The 22,951-nt window shown below is 38.4% G+C and overlaps 1 protein-coding gene across 1 annotated transcript in view; it reads left to right on the top strand.

Moving 5' to 3' along the window:
- LVRN (laeverin) overlaps positions 1-20,773 on the top strand; it is a 39,757-nt gene extending 18,984 nt beyond the window's left edge. The window contains exons 9-22 of the mRNA XM_026052836.1: positions 1,497-1,640; positions 1,977-2,042; positions 2,160-2,225; positions 3,264-3,433; positions 4,704-4,780; positions 9,245-9,384; positions 10,706-10,761; positions 12,140-12,293; positions 13,246-13,340; positions 13,993-14,100; positions 17,333-17,503; positions 18,382-18,522; positions 19,472-19,547; positions 20,419-20,773. Of these exons, the coding sequence (XP_025908621.1) occupies positions 1,497-1,640; positions 1,977-2,042; positions 2,160-2,225; positions 3,264-3,433; positions 4,704-4,780; positions 9,245-9,384; positions 10,706-10,761; positions 12,140-12,293; positions 13,246-13,340; positions 13,993-14,100; positions 17,333-17,503; positions 18,382-18,522; positions 19,472-19,547; positions 20,419-20,565 (1,611 nt within the window). The 3' untranslated portion in view covers positions 20,566-20,773. The remainder of the gene's footprint in view (positions 1-1,496; positions 1,641-1,976; positions 2,043-2,159; positions 2,226-3,263; positions 3,434-4,703; positions 4,781-9,244; positions 9,385-10,705; positions 10,762-12,139; positions 12,294-13,245; positions 13,341-13,992; positions 14,101-17,332; positions 17,504-18,381; positions 18,523-19,471; positions 19,548-20,418) is intronic.
- The last annotated feature ends 2,178 nt before the right edge of the window (positions 20,774-22,951 follow it).

The following is a 22,951-nucleotide window of genomic DNA, read 5'->3' as shown; positions in this document are numbered from 1 at the left end:
TAAATTTTCTAAATTTAGAGAAAGTTGCCTTTTTTCATATAGTTCCTGTGTGATAAGTCCCTGGACAGATTGGATTACTGTACTCATGTGTCTAGGTTCTCAATGGGTTTATGTTCTGTATTGCTCTGAAAAGCTTCATCAGATGTACCAAACCCCCAAGCTCCTGCTGTTTTTAAAGTCTAATCTGTCTAGAAGCAAAACTAGGAAAACTGTAAGCCTTCTGCTTGCTTAGTCAGTGATCATTCCAGACTGTTTTTTTATCTGGCTCTGATGAAAGACCATTCATCACTTTCCTTCTGTAGTTCACCAAAGTACTTAATTGCATGCTTAAGTGGAAATTAATACAGACAAATCCAGGAGGATTTTTAGGTCATAGGATATGCTAACCTCTTTCTTCAGACTTCAACAACAAGTCACTTTGTTCTTTGTGAAGCAGTATTGTAATACCTTTGCAAAGTATAAAGGCTACCAAATTTTAGACTCTTAATAAATATTTATCTCCTTTTTTTGGTATTGATCTTTGATATGTAGCAGGGCAAGCCGCTAAAAAAAATGATTTCTGTTTTATTTTTATAAAGTAAATATTAATACGGGGCACTAATCCCCTTTGATAAATGGAATGTGATTTGCCTTGCAAGTCCAGAATAAATAACACAGGTGGGAGAACTCAGTGTTTTCTTGCAGAGGTTTGTGAACCACACATAATTACAAAGTGAACCTGGAAAGTTACAAAACCACATCTGAAATTTACTGGTTCTTTACAAAGAGAGAAAAATGGAGCAAGTAAATCTCATCCTATTCATTAAAAGCCTTATTCTTTCCTATGTCAAATCCAAGTGCTCAAACTGGATTTGAAAGTTTTAAAATTTATGTTTTTTCTTTACCACCTAGTTATATCATTTGCCTTCCAGTCTTAGGAGGAAAGTTCAGCTGGTAGAAACTACTGAAATATTTGCAAAAGAGAGAGCAGAGGGGCAGCTAAATTTCGTGGTGACATCAAAGATGCTGTGGAGTACAGCTGTTAAACCGTAGTGTACTTAGTAGGGTTGTCGTCAGAGTGCCCTCGCTGCAATCCTGAAAACAACAGCAGCAAACAAACAAAAAACCCCAGGGCAGAGCCTAGGTAGAAGATGCTGCCAGATTAACAAAACGTAATCGTAAACCAGTTAGAAACTTTGTTCCTTTTTTTTTTAATTTTTTTTTTTAGTAGGATTGCAATGTGACTATCTTTAGCTGGCACAAATCCACAGTCCTCTTGGGTGTGTCCTAGGTGGTAGCGCCGCATCTGAAAAATGTTATTTTGGGGTAATATTTGGGTAATCTGTGGGGTCTGTTTGACTTTTTTGATAGTTAAAGAGGGGAAGAAAACCACTTTTATTTATTCTTTGATAGGCAGTTTCTTTTCATTCCAGTTCTGTAAGCCTGATTGTCTGCCTGAAAATAAGTAATTTCTTTTTGCCTCACAATGCACTTAGGTTTCTATCTTCTGCTTTCAGGATAAAGTATTTCACGATCATGTTATACAACCCATTTTAAGCGAGGACAATGAGATAGGAGTTCGATCCCTGTCGGCAAGTGAAGACAAGATTAAAGGATCATCTTTCTTAATTTCTTTGTTTGACACCATCACGTATAACAAGGTGAGAAAAGAAAATTCTTTCCTTGTGTATTCTAAGCTAACATGTTGCAAAGTCAGTTTGAGCAGAACAGTGAATATAACAATATCGTGTTATATTACAGTATTTTTTTGTTATTTGTTACTCAAATTTTTTTTCTGTAGCACATACAGATATATGTATGAATGTTGCAAATCTGTTTGCCTGCATAAGAAAGGATGAATAAATTAAACCTCCATAAAATACAAGATATAGGAATAGCTATGCATATCTCTGAAATACAGTTTTGAAAAAAAAAAACAATAATAGTTGCAATAATAACTCATATGCTCATGTGGCTTTTTTTTTTTTGTGTTTCAGGGGGCTTCCATTACCTGGATGCTTTCTAATTTTCTGACCGAGAAGCTGTTTATCAGAGCACTCACTGTAAGTTTGAAAAATTGATGTCTTCATCTTGATTTATTAGCTTGAAAATAACAGTTGTACAAATTAATTTCTGTCTTTTTTCATTGAACCTGCACCAATTCTTCTTTTTCTTTACAGTCTTACCTGAAAACATTTTCCTTTTCAAATGCTAACCAAGATGATCTGTGGACCCACATACAACTGGTATTCGTTTTTATCTTGCTGTGATATTTCCCATTAATTTGAGAAATATACTGTTTGTAGAAGATTGAGTTGGGATTTGACTGTGCCTAATTCAATCTTTCCCTTGCATACAGTTTTCTTAGATGTCTCTTCTGGTGAAGATTTTCGCAAATACTTACTTGGCTACTTAACTGTACTTGATATCAATAGACCTGAGTACAGAGAGATAAGGTAAAAAATCAGAGGCAAGGTTTGTGTTTCACATCCTGCCTCTGTCTGAAAAGGCAGGGTCTAATTTTTGCGGGGAGCATAAGTTTTGCCAGGGCAAGGAGTGGGATACTCAGGGTTTGATGATCATATGATACAGGTATGTGAGAGATGCAGCCAAGTCTACACTGTGGCAGCAGCTCACTATTTGATTTTTGTAGATTTTGACAGTAATCTGAAAGGAAAGCAGATATTATTAATAGGTTTATTATATTAAAAAAGTCCACCTCACTATTCCTCTAAAGAAGGCTTCATTGCGCTCTGTCTCAGATTAAGAACAAGAGCACTGCAATTTCAGATGTGCAAGGTTCTGGCATCTTTTAAGACAGCAGAGATGATAACTAATTCAGAATGATTGAGGCTGTAGTTTGATATCTTTTTCCATATATTGCTACTATTGAATTTCTTCATTGGGCTGCCACTTTAAAATCTCTGCATTTAAGCAACTTTATGTGAATGAAATAAACTAATTGCCCATCTTCAACCATGCAGGGATGCAGGGAAATTAAATAAAAGAGAAAAGGATTAGCAGTGAAGATACAAGAATGTATAGCAGTGAGGATAAAAGTGAAGAATGAGCAGTGTCTGCTCCTATAAAGGGTTATGGTGTTTCTCCAATAGTTGCAGTAATGACATTTTCACATTGATTTTTGTGCATGAACCAAAGATCAGCCAACTTTAAAGAAATTATTTTTTCCTTAATATGTTAGAACGACCCCTGCAGTGTTGCTGAAGTAGTATCAATAAGTGCATGTTTATCATAAACATTTCTAATTCCTATTTCTCTTGAAGGTTGTAGATGGACAGGATGAAGTTCAGTTGCCAGCATCTGTAAAAAAAATAATGGATTCCTGGACATGCCAAAATGGGTTTCCAGTTTTAACATTAAATCTATCCACTGGCACAATCAGTCAGGAGCAATTTCTTAATAAAAGGAATGACAACAATACTGCTACATACAAGTATGTTTAGCTTGTGTTTTTATAGTATGTTTATATACCCTATTTTTTTTGCATGAAACCCTGAAGTTTTAGCCATTATGTTTTAGCAGTCTATGCTTCCCCTGCTCCCTGGTCATAAAGTGTCAAGTAAAAGTGTTGTTTGAGGCCTGGAGTTTGCAAACCGATTGTTTTGCCAAAGGGATGCTTTCTGCTGGAGTGCTGACTCTTCAGCCACAGAGAGACTTTAACAACACTGGCCATTAATAAGCTTTAGGGCAGGAGTTTTCCTTGGTGTTTTCTGCACTCCTCATTCTCAGTTGTCCAGGCTGACCTGTCAGTTCACTCTCAGTGAACACTGCTGAATGTCTAGTGCTTTTGAAAGCCACACTGTGTGTTTAGGTGCATTAAAGTGGCGATAAGGTAGCTCACTTTGAAAACTCATGACCAGAGTGTGAACTTTCAGGAAATTGAGTGATTGTCCTGAGTGGTAGGCTGCATGAGGAGAGTCTATGGGATGAATTCTCAGCCAGGTGAGAAACACAGAGCAGAGCATAGTCCAAAACGGCATTTCCCTGACTGCAGTTGCTCATAACCACAAGAGATCTGACAAGAAACACATTTTTCTTTGCTTCTAACCCTAAGGAACTGCAGAGGCTGTTCAGGCTATTTGTTAGTGAAGAGAGGGAAATCCAAGTCACAAATGCTAAGTCTTTTACTCCAGCTGCAGGAAGAGGCAATACTATGGGAATTTAAGCAAATCCAAGACATGCATTACAGAATTTTTCATTTCCTTGAACTTGCAGGTTTCATAGCTTTCATGTGTTTCTCTGGGGGCGGTTAAATTTTCTCAGAAAGGATATTAAAGTTGTCAAAATTGAGATTGTATTGCCTGTCTGGAGCCTTTTTTAGTAGAGACACTTCTGAAAAGGAACTTTACTCTCTCAAGGAATAGGGTGAAGTGCAATAAATGAGGAGAATGAGATTACTGCCTGTAGAAGGAAAGCAGGCCATAGAAACACTGTGGTATTTAGACTGCTGTTCTATATTGTGTCTTCGAATATGAGTGCCTGCTGAAATCCATGCCAATGGATTGCCAGTCTTCAATGAACCTAAGGGGTGGCCCAGCATAAGTACCACCATCCCATGAGGTTTTGTGCATCAGGGAAGGAAAGTAGACGGAGATTCTTTTAAGAAATGATTGCTGTATAGTTTAGCATCAAGTAAGAGCTAGTTTGCTTTTTAAGCATAAATAATAATTATCTATTTTGTTTTTCTCTTCCCCGTCTCTAAGTAAAACATGGATTGTTCCTATTTCTTGGATGAGAAATGGATCATCACAACCCTTGTTGTGGCTTGATGAAAGCAGCAGTAAGTAATGAGTTAGTACATACATGCTGAAAAAGATGATAACAACATGCATTTTTAAGCAGAAGATGTATTTGAATTGAACAAGAAGAAAGGTAAAACCTTAGTATAGCAAAGTCTATGTTTACCTATTTTGTTCACTTTCGTTTTACAGTGTCAGTAGATTAGATATTGTATTGTTTTTCTCTAAATTGCAATTAAGCTTTAGAGCATACTTTTAACACTGTTGTGGGATGCATGTTCTAATTAGAGATTTCACCAGTGATTTTGATTCATCATTTTACGCTTAAGTCTGAACTCCAAGCTTCTGACATTTCTGTACTTTTGTTACTAGAGCAAGTCTCATTGATATTAGTGAGAGTTTTCGAATATATGAAAGGCCTCAGATTTTGTCCATCATGAAAATAATCAAGTTGAAATTATGGATATGAAGACTGAAAGAGATTGAAAACAGCTGTATGAAATGACCCAACCTTGTCATATATAACCATCTTTAAAACCGAAAATGCGTATTTTCAGCACTGTGTAATATAATTTGGTTTTGCAGTCTTCTGGGAGGAGTATAATTTTAAAAGGTTTTAAAGGCTTATAATAAAAAATGAGTTCATGAACATATCCAGTCAAATAAGACAATTCATTTCTTTCTCATTTTAATGCTTTCCAATAGATTACTATGTTTTTTTTTTCTGAGAGAGAGAAGAGTGTTATTATTAGAAGTAGGTAATTATGTCTGTCTAGCAACTCAATCCTAAACTCCATCAGACTTACAAGTAGATGCAGAGACTTTTGCGCTTATGGAGCACTTAAGAGCAAAACTGCTCTTTATACACATTGGGTGCATATTCCAGCTCCCTGCTCTCTCTTTACAGTGGTTAAAAGTTACTTTGCTTATTTGTGAGGTAAGATGATGGGTGGAGAGATTATTTTGTAATATATGGACAAATAATTAAGCAGTCAGTGGATGTTTATTCCCCTGGGTGGTTTAGATTTAAAATCAAGTACACTAGTGATAGGTAGAGTGAAAATAGAAAACATAGGGGAAAGACATGTTAAGCACTTCTTATTTGAAAGAAGATGTCATGAGCTAATGCTGTGTGCTAAGCTTTTATTAATAATTGGTAATGATTCAGTTTTCTCAGCTATGATGTACTTTGCAAGCAGAAGGAAGAACCTAAGGAAAAGAAGCATTGGATTGTATCTGTCTGGAACAACTACTATAAAGTAGAAATTTGGTCATTAAAACACATTCTACTCACATTCAAAAAAATATAGTAAGCCTATCAAAGATGCTAGACTTCAGTCAAGGAACATGCATTCAAGTTTAGAGGTTTTAATAAAGAAAGAATTCTGATTTTCTTTTCTACTTTTTGATAAACTAATTGGTTTTCTTAAATGGTAGAAATGTGGAGGGTATTTTTTAATTTAAATTACCACTTGTTCCTGTAAAATTGAAATGGATTTTGGAGGAGAGCTTTAGTTTTTGTTGTCACACATAGGTTTCTAAAGAGTTAATGAGAATGGTTATGATAGGATCTTATAAGGATAGAATCTTATAAGGATTTTATAAGAATCAGAGCTTTGTTAAGTAGTTGCTGCAGTGGCATAACAATACGTAAAAAGAAAGATCTCAGCAGTGGTCACAGGGTAGATATATTTTTGTTGCAAAGAGCTCTGCAAGAGCTAGTTTATCTTGCTTCTGGAGAGGATAAATTAAACTCCAAGCTGAACTCCAATGCTACCAGTAGCTAAACCTATTTTAAACTGCACTGTACTGTGCTAAAACCCTGTCCCAATGGTTTAAGGCTTGTGAGGCAAAATGTGAGTACTTGTCTTCTGTCCATGTATTTGTGTGGATCACTGGCAGGGAGAGACCTGATCCCTGAATGATGTATGTCTGTGCAGCAATGCAACAGGGAAGAGATGTTCTCACAGTGTAAGAACATGGGCAGCCTTTCCCTCATCCACTAGCTGGGTTTCCTAGTCATGGAAGGAGATCAGGTTGGTGAGTCAGGACCCACCTTTCATGAACCCATGCAGCAATGCAACAGATAAGAACAGAGAGCTACTAAACGGAGTATGCTGGTAAGACGAGATGACAAGCTGGAACCAGCCTTATTTTTGAGCTACAATTTGAGTTTGAGCATTATAATTCTTATGAGAGATGCAAGCACAATAATAATGAAAAGAACAATAGCTGGTGCACATTCTAAGTCTGCATAATTTTCTCAGTTCTCCCTCAGAGGAGTTTCATATACAGTGTGCACATGCTAGAGAGACTTCAGTCCAGCAGCGCAGACATAGTACTTTCATGTGCCACCATGGCCATCACGGTAATAGAAAGCAAAACTTTTCTTGGTGGGGGGAAGCCAAACAGCTTACTCTATTTGGAAAAAAAAAAACCCAACAGTCATTGTGCACTGATTTTGCCCTGTTGTTATCAGTAGCTTCCCAGGTACATATACATGATTCATAAGCCTAGTGGATTCAAAATTAACTTTATCATTTCTTGGGTAATATTTTCATCTTGGCTACCTTCCACTGCTTCCACTTCGTATTTCCACCCTGTGACTGGGTGCCTGGCATGCTGAGGTATCCGTAAGGGATATCCAAGGGCTATCCACATTCCCTTGAGGTCTGACTCAGCAATCAGAGGTTTGGCTTCTGAAACAGGAGACTTAGGTAATTCTCTGATTTGGGCTTCTGTAAAAAAGGAGAGTTCACACTAGTTTGGCCCTGCAGGGATGATAACCTCTGGTTCATTTGTTTCAGGCCCAGGCGCTACTCATTACACTCGGGCAGCTGGCCTGTCCTTGGATTAACACTACTTAGTGTTTTTAAGTCTCACAATTCCTTCTGCTCAGAGGAGGGGTTGTGGGCATTTGGAGGCAGGTCTTTTCCTCAACCTGGAGGAGCAGACGACTGATCACTTCTGCCTCCTTGCTTCATTCCTTCCAGTGTCAGTTTCCTGATCTGTGTTGTTGCAGTAGGGGCATGTGTCACTTGGGAGAAGATGAATTCTAGCTTACCTTGAACTTACCTTGAAACTTCTGATTTTCCTCTCCTCTACCTGCAGGTCTTGTTCCTTACATTCACGTTCCTGTATTTTCTCACTGAGTTGCTTACGTTTTTGGTGCTGTTGTTGTGCCTGTTGCCCTGCCAGGCAGGCTCCCAGGACGGCGCACGTTCCTCTGCTTCCCTGTGTTCTGCAGACAATGGATGGTCTGTCGCTCCAGTTGCCCTGAGCCCACTTGGCTGGAGCGCCCGCATCTGTTCAGGCTGCATTAATTCGTGTACAGACATTTAATGTGTGTTTCTCAGTCAAACTGTCAGGGATTGTATGCAATCCACTTGAGTCTTCAACTGTTGGGACAGAAAGTCCTTTCACAGTGGGCAGCTCACTAGCCAGTGGCCAGTCCTTGTGTTCAAGACTCACACACATGTGACACTCGAGTCTGTCATTTATTCCCTTAGGGAAGGAGTACGTGACCTGCCATGGCCATTCTCACAAGGCGCTTTTTCCAAAATCATCCGGCAAAATCCATAAGAGTATCTGTTTTTGCACTGCATCATGATGGATCTTGGTCCTTCATTGGAGTTTGCAAGCGTGTCCAGTTTGGTTCTGTTGCAGCCCTTAGCAAAGTGAGACCTCACTGCCTCCACGGGATTTCCCACTCCCCTATCTTCCTGCTGGAGACAGTGCTCATCATTTCCCTAGGGCATCTGCACCGTATCATCAGAGTTTGTACAATTCAGCAGTGTCCTCGTTAACTCTCGACTCGCTGCTCAAAGAGAGTTTGATTTTTTTTTTTTCATCAGTCTGATAAAACCCAGTTAAAGTGATGTTCAGTTCCACTTGTGATGAGGCAACACAGAGTCTTCAGAGCTGCATCAGATCCTTGAGTTGGTGGGAGCAGGTAATCAGACACATAGCCTGGGTAATAACTAGGTGAAACAGGACTGCAGAAGGATGCCCTCATTTAGTGATATGACTCATGAGAGCTGTGGGATTTATATGCAGATTTTTTTTTTTGATAATTTCTCTCTGATGAATCAACTTAAGCTATTCTGTTTCTCTAGATCTCCATTAGATTTGTATGGTTACCTTATAAAAAGAAATTCAGCTGTTGGGTGAGGCAGGATTTTGGAGGAATGCCTGAAGGAGCAAATGTTTCCCAGATAGTATTTCAGAACTCTCACAGGTGCCTGCTAGCCAGCTACCTTGAGTAGGAGTGGGTAGGTACTTCAGCCTCCTCTGTGCCATCTTAAGGTGGCTAGAGGGAGTCAGTTGCCTGTTGAATACTGTCCACATCTAGAGATCAGATACACCCGGCTTTGGAGAGATTCTTTGTTTCCAGACTCCAACTTGTGCCTTAGACTGCAGAGGAGCGCTGAACCCAGTGTTTATAAATTCAAGAGAATGTATCGCTTTATTTTCTCTCCATTGCTAAACTTTAATGTCACTTGCAGAAATGTTTCCTGAAGTGCAAGTATCAGAATCAGAGTATGATTGGATCCTGCTCAATGTAAATTTATCTGGATACTATCGAGTTAATTATGATGAATTAAACTTAAAAAGATTAGCACGTGTGCTTGAAAATGATCCAAAGGTAAGATCATGATTATTTTTTCAAGCTTATAAGCAATAAGCTTTCAGTGTATTTCTTTTTGAGATTTTTACCAATAATCTGTCGGTTTAAAAGGAAATGGAACAACGAGAAGCCTGTATATCACATATGAGCAAGTAAACCACAACTGCACCACTAGCGTCACTGGCAGCATTCTGCTGTGGAATAGAAACAGGCCCAAATGGTTTCACATGAAGAGCAGGCTGAAAAATAATATGCATTAAATCATATCCTGTCTTCAAAGCTGCCTTGACAATTTGTGGTTGTAATCCTTAAATTTTGCCAAAGGAATTGTCAGTATGGATATGTGACTGAGCTTTACTTGAGGTTAGAATTAAGCAGAGTTCCGATTTGACGGAATTGAACTATCTTGCAGACTCAAAGGGCTATTCATGCAGCTTATAGCCATAACTTGGACTAAAGATTAAAGAAGGATGGACAGACTATGTATATGACCTCATATTGGATTGTATAATATTTAATCTTGCCTAAATCTGAGTGTAGCTTAGATAATGTCAGTTTATTGGATTTGATGCCAAATATTAGATGGAGGGAGTCAGGATTACTACGGTGGAAAGTCTGAACACTGTGCTCTGATTAAAGCCTTTGTGCAGCATATTGGCTTCCTTTCTCCTAAGTTTTTCTGTTGCACCAAACCTAAGTTAACACAAACTTAGGCACGTGCAATCTTGGGGCAGTGCTCAGGCACTGGTCAGCAGCTTCCACCAAAGCAGTGGCCAGCAGGTACTGCCACAGAGGCAGAACAGATGAGAAGGGACTTGGTTCTTGTGAGAGCACAGGTTCTCTGTAGGTATGTAACTAAAGATCTAACTGAGATTTTAGTTCTTGATAGTGTCAGATTCTGCTTTGGCCTGATTTTAACTATGTACTCTGCAGTCAAGCCTCAAAAACTTAAAAAAAAAAAAAAAAAAAGCTCTATCAAAATGTTATAACCAGAATTTTTGCTAGGAACTTTAGAGTTTCCTTATTTTAATATCTATTACAGCATGCAAATAAGAGAGGCATTAAAGTTTTGAATTGAGTGTTATGTAGTTGTATATTTTATATTGTATATAGTGTGTATATATATATATATATGTATATTTTATATATATGTAGAAGTGCTTGTAAAAGCATTGTAGCAATTTCAACTTAAGATGTAGGATCCTATTTTATCATGATTTGTAGAAGATTTTGGCATAGAAAAGATGTTATGATCTTTGTAATATTTTTGAAACATAATGAATTTTTTATTTTAATGATGTATTTAGATCTATTAACACTGAATGAATTCTTTCTGCAGGCTATTCCCGCTGTTAACAGGCTGCAGCTGATAGATGATGTTTTTGCATTGACACAGTAAGTATGTTTTGGACATGTCATAAACAATTATTAAAATTGGATTCAACATTCCTATTTCTGCTTCTTTCACTCCTCCCCATACATGTCTCATAAAAGCAACAGATGTTCACTCATAATAGTGGGGGAGTAGATGCTAAATCTATTCTTATGTCAGTGCTGAGTGGTTTCTTTCAAAATTTGTTGTAACTTTTGTCCATCCCTTAGAAAGTATTTCAGATAATGGCATTCTTATGAATTTTCCAGGGACTATTCTATATTTGTTGTAACAGAAAAGGGTATTAGCAAATTTTTCTTTTCTTTGGGGGCATCTCAGATGTCATGCATCATTCGTAATACCTCCTTCATTTCTCATGCCATTGGATTGCTTGTTCATATCTTGGCAGAAGAAACAGGTCGCTCAACACTTGTACTGCAGGCATTTTAGTTCTGCAGAAAATCGCTAGAGCAAGATAAGCCAATTTTATGTTAATTTTTGAAATAGGAGCAGTTTTTGAAGGAAGTTCATGCTCAGAGGCTATGGAACTATGGTCCTGAAGAGCTGACTGGTGCTGAAGGGAGCCAAAGACCCCCAAAGTGCGCATGGACCTCTAAAATGTACCAGAGATCCTAAAAGCACCAGGGATTAGTGATGTGGGAGCTCTGGGAAGAGGTGGATAATGTGTACGGCCTCCCTTCAAAGCCTGGGAGCTCAGAGAAGGGAGTCAAAGGTTCTCCTGCTCTTGTGCAAACACCTTCTGAGAGAGCTCAGGCACATCACATAATCGGGAGTATAACTCTTAATGTAACTGTGCCCCAGTGTAAGTATGCTAGAAGTGTTGCTGTTCTGAGAAAGCAGGGCTTGACTGATGCGGGAAGGAATGAATTCCACTTAACTACCATTCTGAAGCAAAGAGAGGTCATGCAGAAATTCTTTGTTCTAAGAATAGGGTGCATATGAATTAGATTGTATGTTTTTACAGTTATGTTTATTTAATAAAATAACCTGTAATGAAAATCTGTTCATCTATAAAGACAGACATGTTTTGTAACTCAAAATAGTGCTTTGTTCCTTCGTTTTGTCCTAGGAAGGCTGATGTAAATGTGCTTGGATATAATCCTTTAAAAACATAACCAGAATGCAGTCTGCTTACTGCCATGCTTCCTACCAGGAATGTACCATTGCTTTGCTTAAGCACTTTATGCTTTGTAATAAATGTTTGGAGAGCTCTGCTCCTAAATGAGGCACCATTGTTTTATATTTCTTCTAATTTTCCAACATACTTGCTTGCTATTTTCCAGACGGTGTCCTGATGTTTTATTGTCAGTTGTAAACTAACAGATACTCATAGTATGTATTAATGTGGTCAAATATGAGGCTTGTTTTTCCCTCAAATAGGTTTGGATATATTCAGATTGAATCAGCGCTTGAACTAACAAAGTACCTTGCTAAAGAAGATGAAATCTTTATATGGAATATGGTATTATTAAATCTAATACCAGACACTTGGGAAAGTACTCTGAAAAACTATGAAGTATATCCACTTCTAAAGGTATTACTTTTTTTGTTAATTGGCAGGGATTATAGACCATTAAAAAAAAAAAACATGAAAATGGAGACTTTTAAGGTTGTCAGGAATGTAGTGATGAGCATGGTGGGTCATAATTCCCTTTGGATGACTTTGCCAGCTTATTTTTTTTTTTTGAATAGACCTTATTTGTATGGATTAGTCATTGATGACCGTCATTTAATCCTAAACTGTATCTGAGCTGCTGCTTATGTAAAGCAGAAATATATTCACAGTCTTAATTCTTCACATTCACAATGTTAACACTAAAGTTGGTCTTAGGTTTTGGTAAAACCAAAGATCTGGAAAATCTATCATTTGAAAAATCTATTAGTAGTAATCAGTAGTAACTAATAGGAGTATTGCTGATAAAGAAGATAGATTATATATGTATTCTGTGGAATGTGCTGCCTTCTGATTCATTTTTAAGGAGAGAAGAAATAATTGGGTTTAACCTTTCATGCTTTATTGGTCCGTATACTTAGTGAGGTTATTTTCTCTCATTTTGGCCTGCTTGAAATAGCATTTCTCTTTATACTTCCTTGACACCTATTTGACTTGACTTTGCAATCTCATGATAATCATTCTCTAATTTATAAAACTAAAGCCAGATATGAACATATGAACAAAGTGAAGTGTTCTCCTATTTGAGAAATTATTTTCTCTTGTGTTCTTTGAGAATGACTATGTGTTTTCTTCCATAAAAAGTTCCAAAATTTTTTCTACCTATCAAAGTGAGGTTGAATGGGAGTTTATCAGTTTGAATGAATGTGGAAGTGTATTTTTTTGGACTAAACTTGCATGCTGTATATGGTATATTAGCAAGAAATTTATAGTAGTGAATTTTTAGGATAAATGTGAAAAAATAAATAAAAACTGAGTGTAAGAAAAATAGAGATCTAAATGAAAGTAACTTTTTTCCCCTTTCTTTTAAAAGAAATACCTTTTAAAGAGAATGTTGCCAATATACCATTATTATGCAGGTTTAATTCGTCAAAATGTTGATGCTTTGGAAAATGACTATTTTGCTCAGTAAGTATGCTTTTAATTTTTCCCACAAAAGTTTGATCTGGCATGATTTGATCTCAAACACTGTATTGTGCCTTTGTAAATAAATAGACAAGATACAGGAAAAATATTCCAATTTATTTGAATCTAATTGAATTGTTATTTTTATTGTCCTGTAACTTGTGATGGTGCTTCCAGTCAGTTTTCAGTAGCTGGATTGCTTGGGTATTTTATGTGAATTTAATGAGCATAGAAGTTAGTAGCATCATTTGTTTTTTTGTAAGCAGTTGAAACAGGCTGCTGCTATTAGGAGGAACACCCACAGCACTGAGCTTCAGATGTGATTTATGAATCAGTCACTAGAGCTTGAAAATAGTTTATTTTGTATGGCTACCCAGGGTTAGATGCTTGACTGTTGGAGTGATGAGGCTAGAACAGGAGTAATATAAAACACACAAAGCCTATTAAAAATTACATTCTCTTCGTAGCTTCACTAATTGCTGTGAATATTGATGTCATGAACCCATTGTTAATAGTTTAAGTATATATATGTATATATATTTATAAAACCTTTACTGTTTCTAGTAGAAATTCTCCTGGGTAAACAACATTTCTCAGAGTACTTCAAATATAGAATACATATCTTTTATTGTTTCTATTTTGGCTTCCCTTCAAGAGTGTATTTGGAAAAACTCTTTGCAACAGCATGTTGGCTGGGTCTGCAGGACTGCTTGGATCTTTCATCTGAACTGTATGCGAAGTGGATGAACAGCCCTGAGTACAAGTAAGAATGATAACGTGCTCTGAAATGTGCATGTGTTGGAAAGTGAGATGGAAGGTTAATAGACTGTTATATAGGGTGTGCAGAATAGAATAGCCCCTGTACATTGTCTTCGTCACAAAATTTCAGAACTTAGGCTTAAAAAAAAATCCAAAATACTAAAAATCCTCCACTTCAGAGGAGGATTGGAACCCAAATTCCAGGTTCATATTGACTTCATAATTCTTGCTTTCCGTGCAGACTTTACAGTCCGAGGATGCAGAGTGTTGCCATAAAGATCACATACTGTTCAGCTGTAGAATGGCTGAAGCTCCACTCAGGCATAATGCCCCTATTGCCCTGTCCCGTTCCACAGTAAAGCCCCCACACAATTCTCAAAGCTTCTGTAGGAAAAAGTGAGATGAAATAGAATTTGTGCCGTATGGGCATTTCCTCATGGTGAACCCATCAAATCATTTTGCATGGACGGTATTTGCATGGAGAGGTGCTGGGAACAGCTCCAGATCTCACGGTGTTTCTGGAGTCCAATGGTTAGGTTTCTTGTCTCAGAGATAGAGGTCTGGGTTCTGATTCTCTCCTACCATGATCAGACATTCTGTATTAGAGTATGGCATTGTTGGAAAAATCTTACAATGTATTGAAATTCTTACTTTCTTTTCTCCCTGTTTTGACACCTTTTCTTATGGCGTTGTCATATAGTATTGGCACTGGTGAGTGAATGTTTAAAGATTATCATTTAACTTTTGTTAGTCATGTAAATTTTATAACTTTTTTTTTTGATGTATGTGTTTGGCTAAGTGAACTTGTATTTGTACTTTTTTAATAACCTTGGTCTCCTCATTAAAAAAAACAAAAATACAAAAAAAAAAAGGTGCATTAAAGGTAAACTGAAAAGCTTAAGTATGTTAAATACACTCTGATGTGTTCCACAGACAATATTCTTACTATACACTAAAAGCAACAATGCTGGCTAAAATATGAGATGCCTTTCAGCATAGCCACATGTTTTCCTCTATTAATTATATATGAAGTATTTTTTTTTCTCTGGGGATTTTACCTAATGTGAGTTCAATAGTTGAAAAGTGTGTGAAATATTAGCTGTGATTTCAAAAAGAAATAAAGTTTCAAGGAGAAGAAATCATGGGAGGTCGGAAATTTCTCAGGTTTCAAATAATGGATCAGTGTTCTTGTTCAGTAAAAGCAGAGGCTTTTCATATGCTGGAAAGAAAGAGGAATAATAACCTTTTATAGAACCTTCCTAGATAGATGCTTTTAAATGCTCGGAATTCCCCATTCTGAGACCAAAATTCATAGTGGTACATGATAGCTGGTCTGCTACAAGCAGTATCATGCATTTCATGGTACCTGGCAGGATTCTCATGTCTTTTGAGAGGAATAATAATGTTTTTCTCCTTCAAATAAGGCTACCAGCCTTCAGCTGAATCTTTCCAAACAGAATTCACAGAACTTAATCTTTTGGGCTTGATATGGTGCGCTTTTATCTGCTGAATGAAAAGAGTAATCTGAGCCACAATTTACAGACAGTGCTTTAGTATTACTCCTTTGCTCAGAGGAATGAAGTAGACATCTCTAAAATAGTTTATTCCCTGTGGTTCTGTGCTGTTTGTTTATCTCCTTAGAAAGCACAAAATTACCCTAGACAAAGGGACAGTGTTGCTGTATGTTCTAGTTACTAAGGGTAACTACACTACTGTTATTGTTAAGGGGTCATCATCACATCATCTCTGTATTGACTCCAGGAAGATGACATAACAGCAGTTAGCAGTTAACAATCCCTAGCAGTTTTTTGCATGTTACTCCACAAGCATGGAGTACTTACAAGATACAAGGTACATACTGACGGTGTATCTTGAGCTGCAGGACCATACCTGGAAAATATCAAGATCAGTAAACCCTACCCTGATCCAACATTGAAAACAAAAATTCAGATTTCTCTTGGTCACAACAGAGATCTACTATGTGGACTAGACAACACAAATCACATCCAGGCCACTGTAGATGTCACCAGCCAGTGCAGCCATACAGTGCTGCCCATGCAGCCTTCCTTCCATGCCCAACATGAAGAGCTGCAGCCAAATGTTCACTGAGCTTTTATCTGTTTCATTTTCACCCACAGCATTATATTCGATAACCAACATTTTCTTGAGACTACTGGGACAACTTGGGTATCAAAACAGGAGTATTTTAGCCAAGACCTCTTTTTAGGAAGCATCTGAAGAAGGATATTTTTAACTAATCCACACTTTGAATAGTGTGTTCCACACCTCGAACACTGTGCTCAGGTTTGGGGCCCTCACTACCAGAAGGACATGGAGGTGCTGGAGTGTGTCCAGAGAAGAGCAACGAAGCTGCTGAAGGTGCTGGAGCAGAGACTGTGTGAGGAGCAGCTGAGGGAGCTGGGGGTAGTTAGGCTGGAGAAAAGAAGGCCCAGGGGACACCTCATCGCTCCCTGCAACTACCGGCAGAGAGGTTGTCGTTAGATGAGACTGATCTCCAGAATAACTGTCTAAAGCAGAGCAAGAGGAAATGGCCTTAGGTTGCGCCTGGGGAGGTTCAGGTCAGACATTAGGAAGAATTTCTGTATGGAACAAGTGGGGAAGCCTTGGAACAGGCACGTGGTGGAGTCACCGTCCCTGGCAGTGCTCAAGAAACGTGTAGATGAGGCACTCAGGCACATGGCTGAGCAGGCAGTGCTTATGGTTGAACTCTGTCTTGAAGGTCTTTTCCAACCATAGTGATTCTGTGATTCTGTAACTTCCATTAACGCAACATTGAATTGAAAACATAGAGATGGTTTCTCTGTCATTTGTGTGGAAAATTTCTGTCCCTGCTTTTCTTTTGTTTTCCATGCCAACATCAGATTGAGTCCTATGCAAGCATCTCTTCCAAAGGCACTAAGTTTGCCATAAACAACAGTGTGACACTCATGTGATTGATGCCTTGGGTTGTGCTGTGAAAGAGTGGTATTGAATACTGTAGGTACAGGAAGTGGGTTAACCCAACTGTTTTAAGAAAAAGGTTTTTGGTTTGCCTTTAAACACGATGTTCCATTAATGTTTGTCATAAACAAATTTCATAGTTTTTAGATTTCTGTTTTGTGTGTATTTTTTTTGGTGCATATTTTAACTGTAAATAAACATTTTTTCAGTTACACATTAAATGCTTATTTTCCCTTTGTAACAATAGTACTGTTTAATCATATTTTGCTCTGCAGTATTCCCTCTTTAATTAGAAGAACGATTTGTTGCTATGGTATTGCAATGGGAAGTGATAAAGAATGGAATTTTGCATGGGATGTTTATAATCAAACCAACTCCACAAAGGAAGATAAAGACATCCTAATGTTTGCCATGAGCTGTGCCAGAGAATCGTGGTTACTTTACAGGTGACCTGAATCAAAATATATTTTTGCATGTATAAAAATAAGTCATAAAAACATAAATACTGTCCTAAGCTGGAGAGAGACGTGACTTCTATACAGACATATGTCCACTAGACCAGGGTCAGATTCGTAAGGATGTTTTTATAGAGAAAGTATGATAAACAGGGCAAAAACAGGGCAAAAAAAAAAAAAAAAAAAAAAAAAAGTGAACCTTTTGCTTTCTAACATTCCAGGCAGTGGTAATCATGGACTTCTTGAATTAGCACATATTTCTACTATATTATGTCTAATACTAACAATGGATATCTTCTCTTAGTGTGTTTAATTTCCTTTTTAAACTCAGACTGCAGACTTCATAGCAGACTATGGCAAATTTCATAGTGTAATTGCATGTTTTATATACCTTTTTTAAAGTTTGATCTCATAGGTTTCCCTTACTCTCTGCAATGTGAGAAATAATAATCATAACTTGCCTAATTTTTCTGTAATTTGGAAGTCACTGCTCCTCACCCTATAGGCTCTATCTGAGCAGAGTGAGTCCCCAAAAACTCTGGAGCAGTTTGCTTTTCTATAGGTTGCGTGGTGGAAGTGAGAGAAGGCCCTGTGTTAAAGGAGCACTAAGAACAAAGAAAGGCAAATATATCCTGCTTATGTGATATGTCATTTCACTGAGCCAGTGCATCAGAACAGAGAATTTCAGCAATATAAGCAGGAAATACAAGCAGAACAGAGAGCTCAGAGTGATGCCAACTTTAGCATAATGTTCTCAGGCCTGATGATGATTGCCATAAGCATTTTCCTTACAAGCTGGTAAATGATTCCAGGTCTTTGTGGTTAAACAGTGAGCAATAGTTAAACTTTTTTTACTTCTTTTACAACAGATACTTGCAGTATGGACTCAGTGATACATTACCTTCTTCCAACTGTACTTCAGAAGTCATCTTATATGTGATGGTTAAGGATATTGGGCAACGCATAGCCTGGGAATTTGTTACACAAAATTGGCCACTTCTAAGTGAAAGGTATGGAGAGGAATCACCATCAAGTTTATTTTATTTCTGACACTCTATGGCTATTTCTTCCATCTTTAGTTTTAAGCTGTAAAATCAAGGTGTAGATTTTCCTTCTAGATAAGGCTTGTGTTTGTAGTCATGTCATTTCTTAAGTGCAAAGACCTGAGGATTTAGCTCTCATTAGGATGTAGTGTTGAAAAGAGCTTGTATCAGGCACAGAGTGCTTAAAATGAGTCTGTTCATGACAGTCTCAGGTAGGTGTGGTAGATGTTCAACTTCTTGGAAAATGTGGGCCTGTTTATTAAACTAAATGGGGAACTTCCCCCAAAATCCCAGTTGTGAGACAGTGAAAGCTAAGAATTTGGGAAGAGAGATGTCCCTTAGGAGCCATCAGTGGCAGCATAACCAAAAACAGATATTTAGAGCATTTGGTTGTGTATTTAAGGTTTATTGGTATTACTGATTCTAGTAAAATGTGTTACAGCTGGCTTGTGCCATCTTGTTCCATTATGCAACTTTTCTGCACTTCATAGAGATGAGAAAATTTGCAGGGAAACAGATCCCTTATTTTTAAACTAAAAAAAAAGTATGATTTTTTTTTCATACAGCTTTATATGCTATCTTCAGGATCTAACAAAAACCACCAAGTGGCTAGAATTATTTCCTAGCCTTCCAAGTTAGGTTAGACCAAGAAAATGATTCATAGTATCAAAGCAAAAATACCAAAGCTTGCAAAGAAATGCAAATTTTGGGTAATTAGTGTGCTTCTTCCTGTTCAGATGTCTAAACTGAAGTTTAACGATGTTTCTTTAAAAGAGTAATGAATTCCAAACTTCACCTTGGATAGTATTTCCAGTATAATAATTAATAAATAAGTACAGAGAATATTTTCAAAGGAGATGAAAAGTACCTTATTTGATAACATACTGATGGAAGGATCTTTGCACCACTTCTACAGGTGTGGGGAGGAACTATTACATGATATATTAAAAGTAATGGCAAGATACGTCAATACAGATGTACAAATCCGAGAGGTAAGTTAATGATGTAGAAGTAATTTCAACTTTATTGTGAGCCTGTGAATACAGATTTTAAGCATGCACTGCTTTTCATGTCTTGCTATGTTCTCTACAAAGAAGTCAGTTCCATACGATGATGAAAAATTTGCCCAATATCAGTCTTTCAATTCATCTTCAGGCTTGGAAGGTAGTCTCAATAAACAAGCAGTAAAGATGCTTCTTTTTTTACCTATAAAATCTGTTCAAAGAGGTCATCTTTTCCATGGAAAACTTGACAGAAGTTAGGCTGCTGACATGTTAGGGTAGCTGTTCATTATGCTGACACATCTATCTCACTTCTCTGAATTCTTTGCAGCGGGGTACATTCCCATGCTTGTTCTTCAGGCCTCTTTTATTTTCTGTTTGCAAGATTGCTGGGAGAGACTTACTGTTCTGTGGCTGTAGAAGCTGCAGCACAAGAGGATATCCTGATACCAACTAATCCTAGACAGTGTGAACTGAAAATGATGCAGTGATGGCAAAAAGGCACGTTCCCTGCCTGCAGGCTCCTTTAAGGGTTGGGTGCTTGAAGTGCACATTGATCACCCCCTGAAAATGCTGGGCTTTCAGACTCTCTTTGTCTTTTGCAAAATGGAGCTTTTGACCCTGGAATGAGGTAGTATTTCCTGAATTAAAACCTTCTCCCTCTGCGAAATGGTGGTAAAATTCCCTCTGAATTCATGGAAACCAGAATCCCACCTTCAATGTAATCTTTAAGCTTGCTGTACACTACTCACACTTTGCTCCCCCTTTTCTACATACTTGTATCTACAACCTCTAACACTTGTTGATTACTTTGCTCCAAGTACAAGTGCACAAACTAACCTCACATATGCATTTTTTTCAGTTGCAAATTTTTTATAATATGACACTGGAGGAGAATGAGAGGGAGGACACCACTGCGCTACTGGAGTCTGCAAAATTTGAAAATACAGAAAGGAGAGAACTTCTGATGGAAGTTGCTGACTGGTTGCAGAAAAATATCAATGACTGATTTGAGGAAATGATTTCCAGTATATTTTAGTGCAATTCACTAGGATTTTGATGTTCATTTAAAGATTTAATTACAGCTAAAGCACACTTTTATGAGTTCTGCTATTGTCATCCCAGTTGGAAAGCTTGGCTAAACCAATTCACAATGAAAAGATTCATCAAGAAAAATAAGGGGATATATTTGCATATTGTATCTAATTACAAGATTAGTTGTTGGTAGAGAGATATTGCTAATAATAATATAAAATACTGATGCAATTCTAAAATGTTATTTAATGTCAGTCTCCAGTTCTGTGTTTGTAAAATGGAAAGGGGGTAATCATTTAAAGCAGTGCCATGTGACAAACCTACAAAGACGTTGAAGAAACTTTCTCAGTTGTCTCAGTGTAACATACTTTGGGTCCTGTCCCACAACAGCCTTGGTGTGTATGAACTGAATTCATGTGGGAAGAATTCAACCAGGAGATGAGCTCCTGCGTCATATCTAATACACTATCTGATGGTTATTCTATATGTGTGACTAGAGTGCAGTCAATTTAACACTTTTGAAATGTAAGTCTTCAACACCATATGTTTCCAATCTTACTGTCCTGATCTGCACACTAACATACAGGTTTAGCCATCTTGCATATGAAGTGTTTCGGAGACAGAATTCAAGCCATTAGTATCATTAAAATATATTAGCCTATGATTGAGGAAATATAGGGTTCTCAGTCTGTACAGTTTATTTATTTGTGTGGTAAAAGTTTGGGAACAAAAATGCTTTACTGGGGCTCTGGTTATTAAAAACAAAAAGCACACAAACAGGAAGTATGCACACAGCAGAAAACAGAAAGCACACAAACAAGGTAAATGCCACACTACGATGAGACAAGGAGTAAAAAATAGATCCAATGTACCACATTTCAAAATCAAACTTGTTAATATGAAAACCTTTTTTATTGATACTCTCTAATAACTTTGTTTCAAGGAAGTATATTGCAATAAATCTCCTTTGCTACCCAGCGTTACATGGAGGAATTAAAGCTTTTTTGAAGTTACTGGGAGATCCCTTCAGCATATGGGATGGAGCCAGGTTTGTGCTGGAATTCTTATTCGTACACAAGCTGTCTGAATAGGAGCAGTTTTGAATCTCTTGCTCTTGTGTTGTTCACACATGTATGTTGCTGGCTTGATGCAGGAATAGCTGTGCAATGCACTTCTTTGTGCTGTTGGGTACAAGTTGAATATGGAGGGCTGGAGAGGGAGAAATGGAAGATCCAACAAGGGAAGGGGAGACAGGAGGAAGAAATGCAGAGTGATCTGGGAATGCTGAGGGAGTTGGTCAGAAAGGAAGTTCACTGAAAAGTATGAGGCTGTCAGGACTTTGGCAAAGGAGCTTTTGGAGTCCTTATACAGACCATGTAGGTGCTACTGGGCATGCAGTTATGATGTGCTAATGTCAGTGAGAAGAGTGACACAGAGAGGCAGGACTGATTCAGCAGCCCCTGAGAGGGAAAGGGTAGTTATAAAATGATAAGAAAAGTCCTGCTGTAAGTTCTGTTCTCTTCCCTGACAGTGGGAAGTGACACTTGCTCTGCCTGTGTAGGGTGTGTGAGAGGCCAGGAGTCCTGGCAGGGAGAGGGAAGAAGCCATGGAGTGGGAAGAGGAGGGGAGATGGAGACCTGGCAGTAAAGCTGGGACCACAGGGTGCAGAGGTAAGAAGCTAGAGGGCCCAAAGGAGTGTGAGAAAGGAAGTGTGGGGAGCTGCAGGAGCAAGGGAAGACCAAGGCAAATGAAGAGGAGGGAGAGGCTGCTCTTTGCATGTCTTCCTTGTCCTGCTAAGTGGTTTGGTGATGGAGTCCTACCGACTCCAAGGGCTCTGGAGCAGGAGGGCTTCCTTGCCAGGAGCCATTCTGGATGATCACGCTATCTTCTTTTGAAGTATGTTTGTTTAGAAAGAATTGGATCCATGTTTCTGCCAAAACATATCTTATTTAATTTATTGCCCATCTCTGCAAACATTTATTTGCTAAGAAAATATAAAAGCAATTAACCTGGGACAGGTCCTTCTTCCCCTTCCGAAGGCTCTGTCAGTCACACACCTCCCCTGCCCCGTGCTGGTCGCAGCTGCGGGTGTCTCCGCAGCGTTGCGCTGAGTCGCATGGCGTCGCTGTGGGCGCTCCCGAGGCATCGGGGGGCGCAGGGCCGGCGGTGGAGCCAGCTCCATGCCGCCCGCAGCCAGCTCCATGCCGCCCGCAGCCAGCTCCATGCGTCCCGCAACCAGCTCCATGCTGCCCGCAACCAGCTCCATGCTGCCCGCAACCAGCTCCATGCTGCCCACAGCCAGCTCCATGCGGCCCACAGCCAGCTCCATGCCGCCCGCAGCCAGCTCCATGCCGCCCGCA

Source organism: Nothoprocta perdicaria, unplaced genomic scaffold (genome assembly GCF_003342845.1).
Source record: "Nothoprocta perdicaria isolate Ctin4 unplaced genomic scaffold, notPer1 scaffold_92, whole genome shotgun sequence".
NCBI lineage: Eukaryota > Metazoa > Chordata > Aves > Tinamiformes > Tinamidae > Nothoprocta > Nothoprocta perdicaria.
The sequence above is the reverse complement of the archived record's forward strand: the minus strand, read 5'-3'. Positions and strand labels throughout refer to the sequence as shown.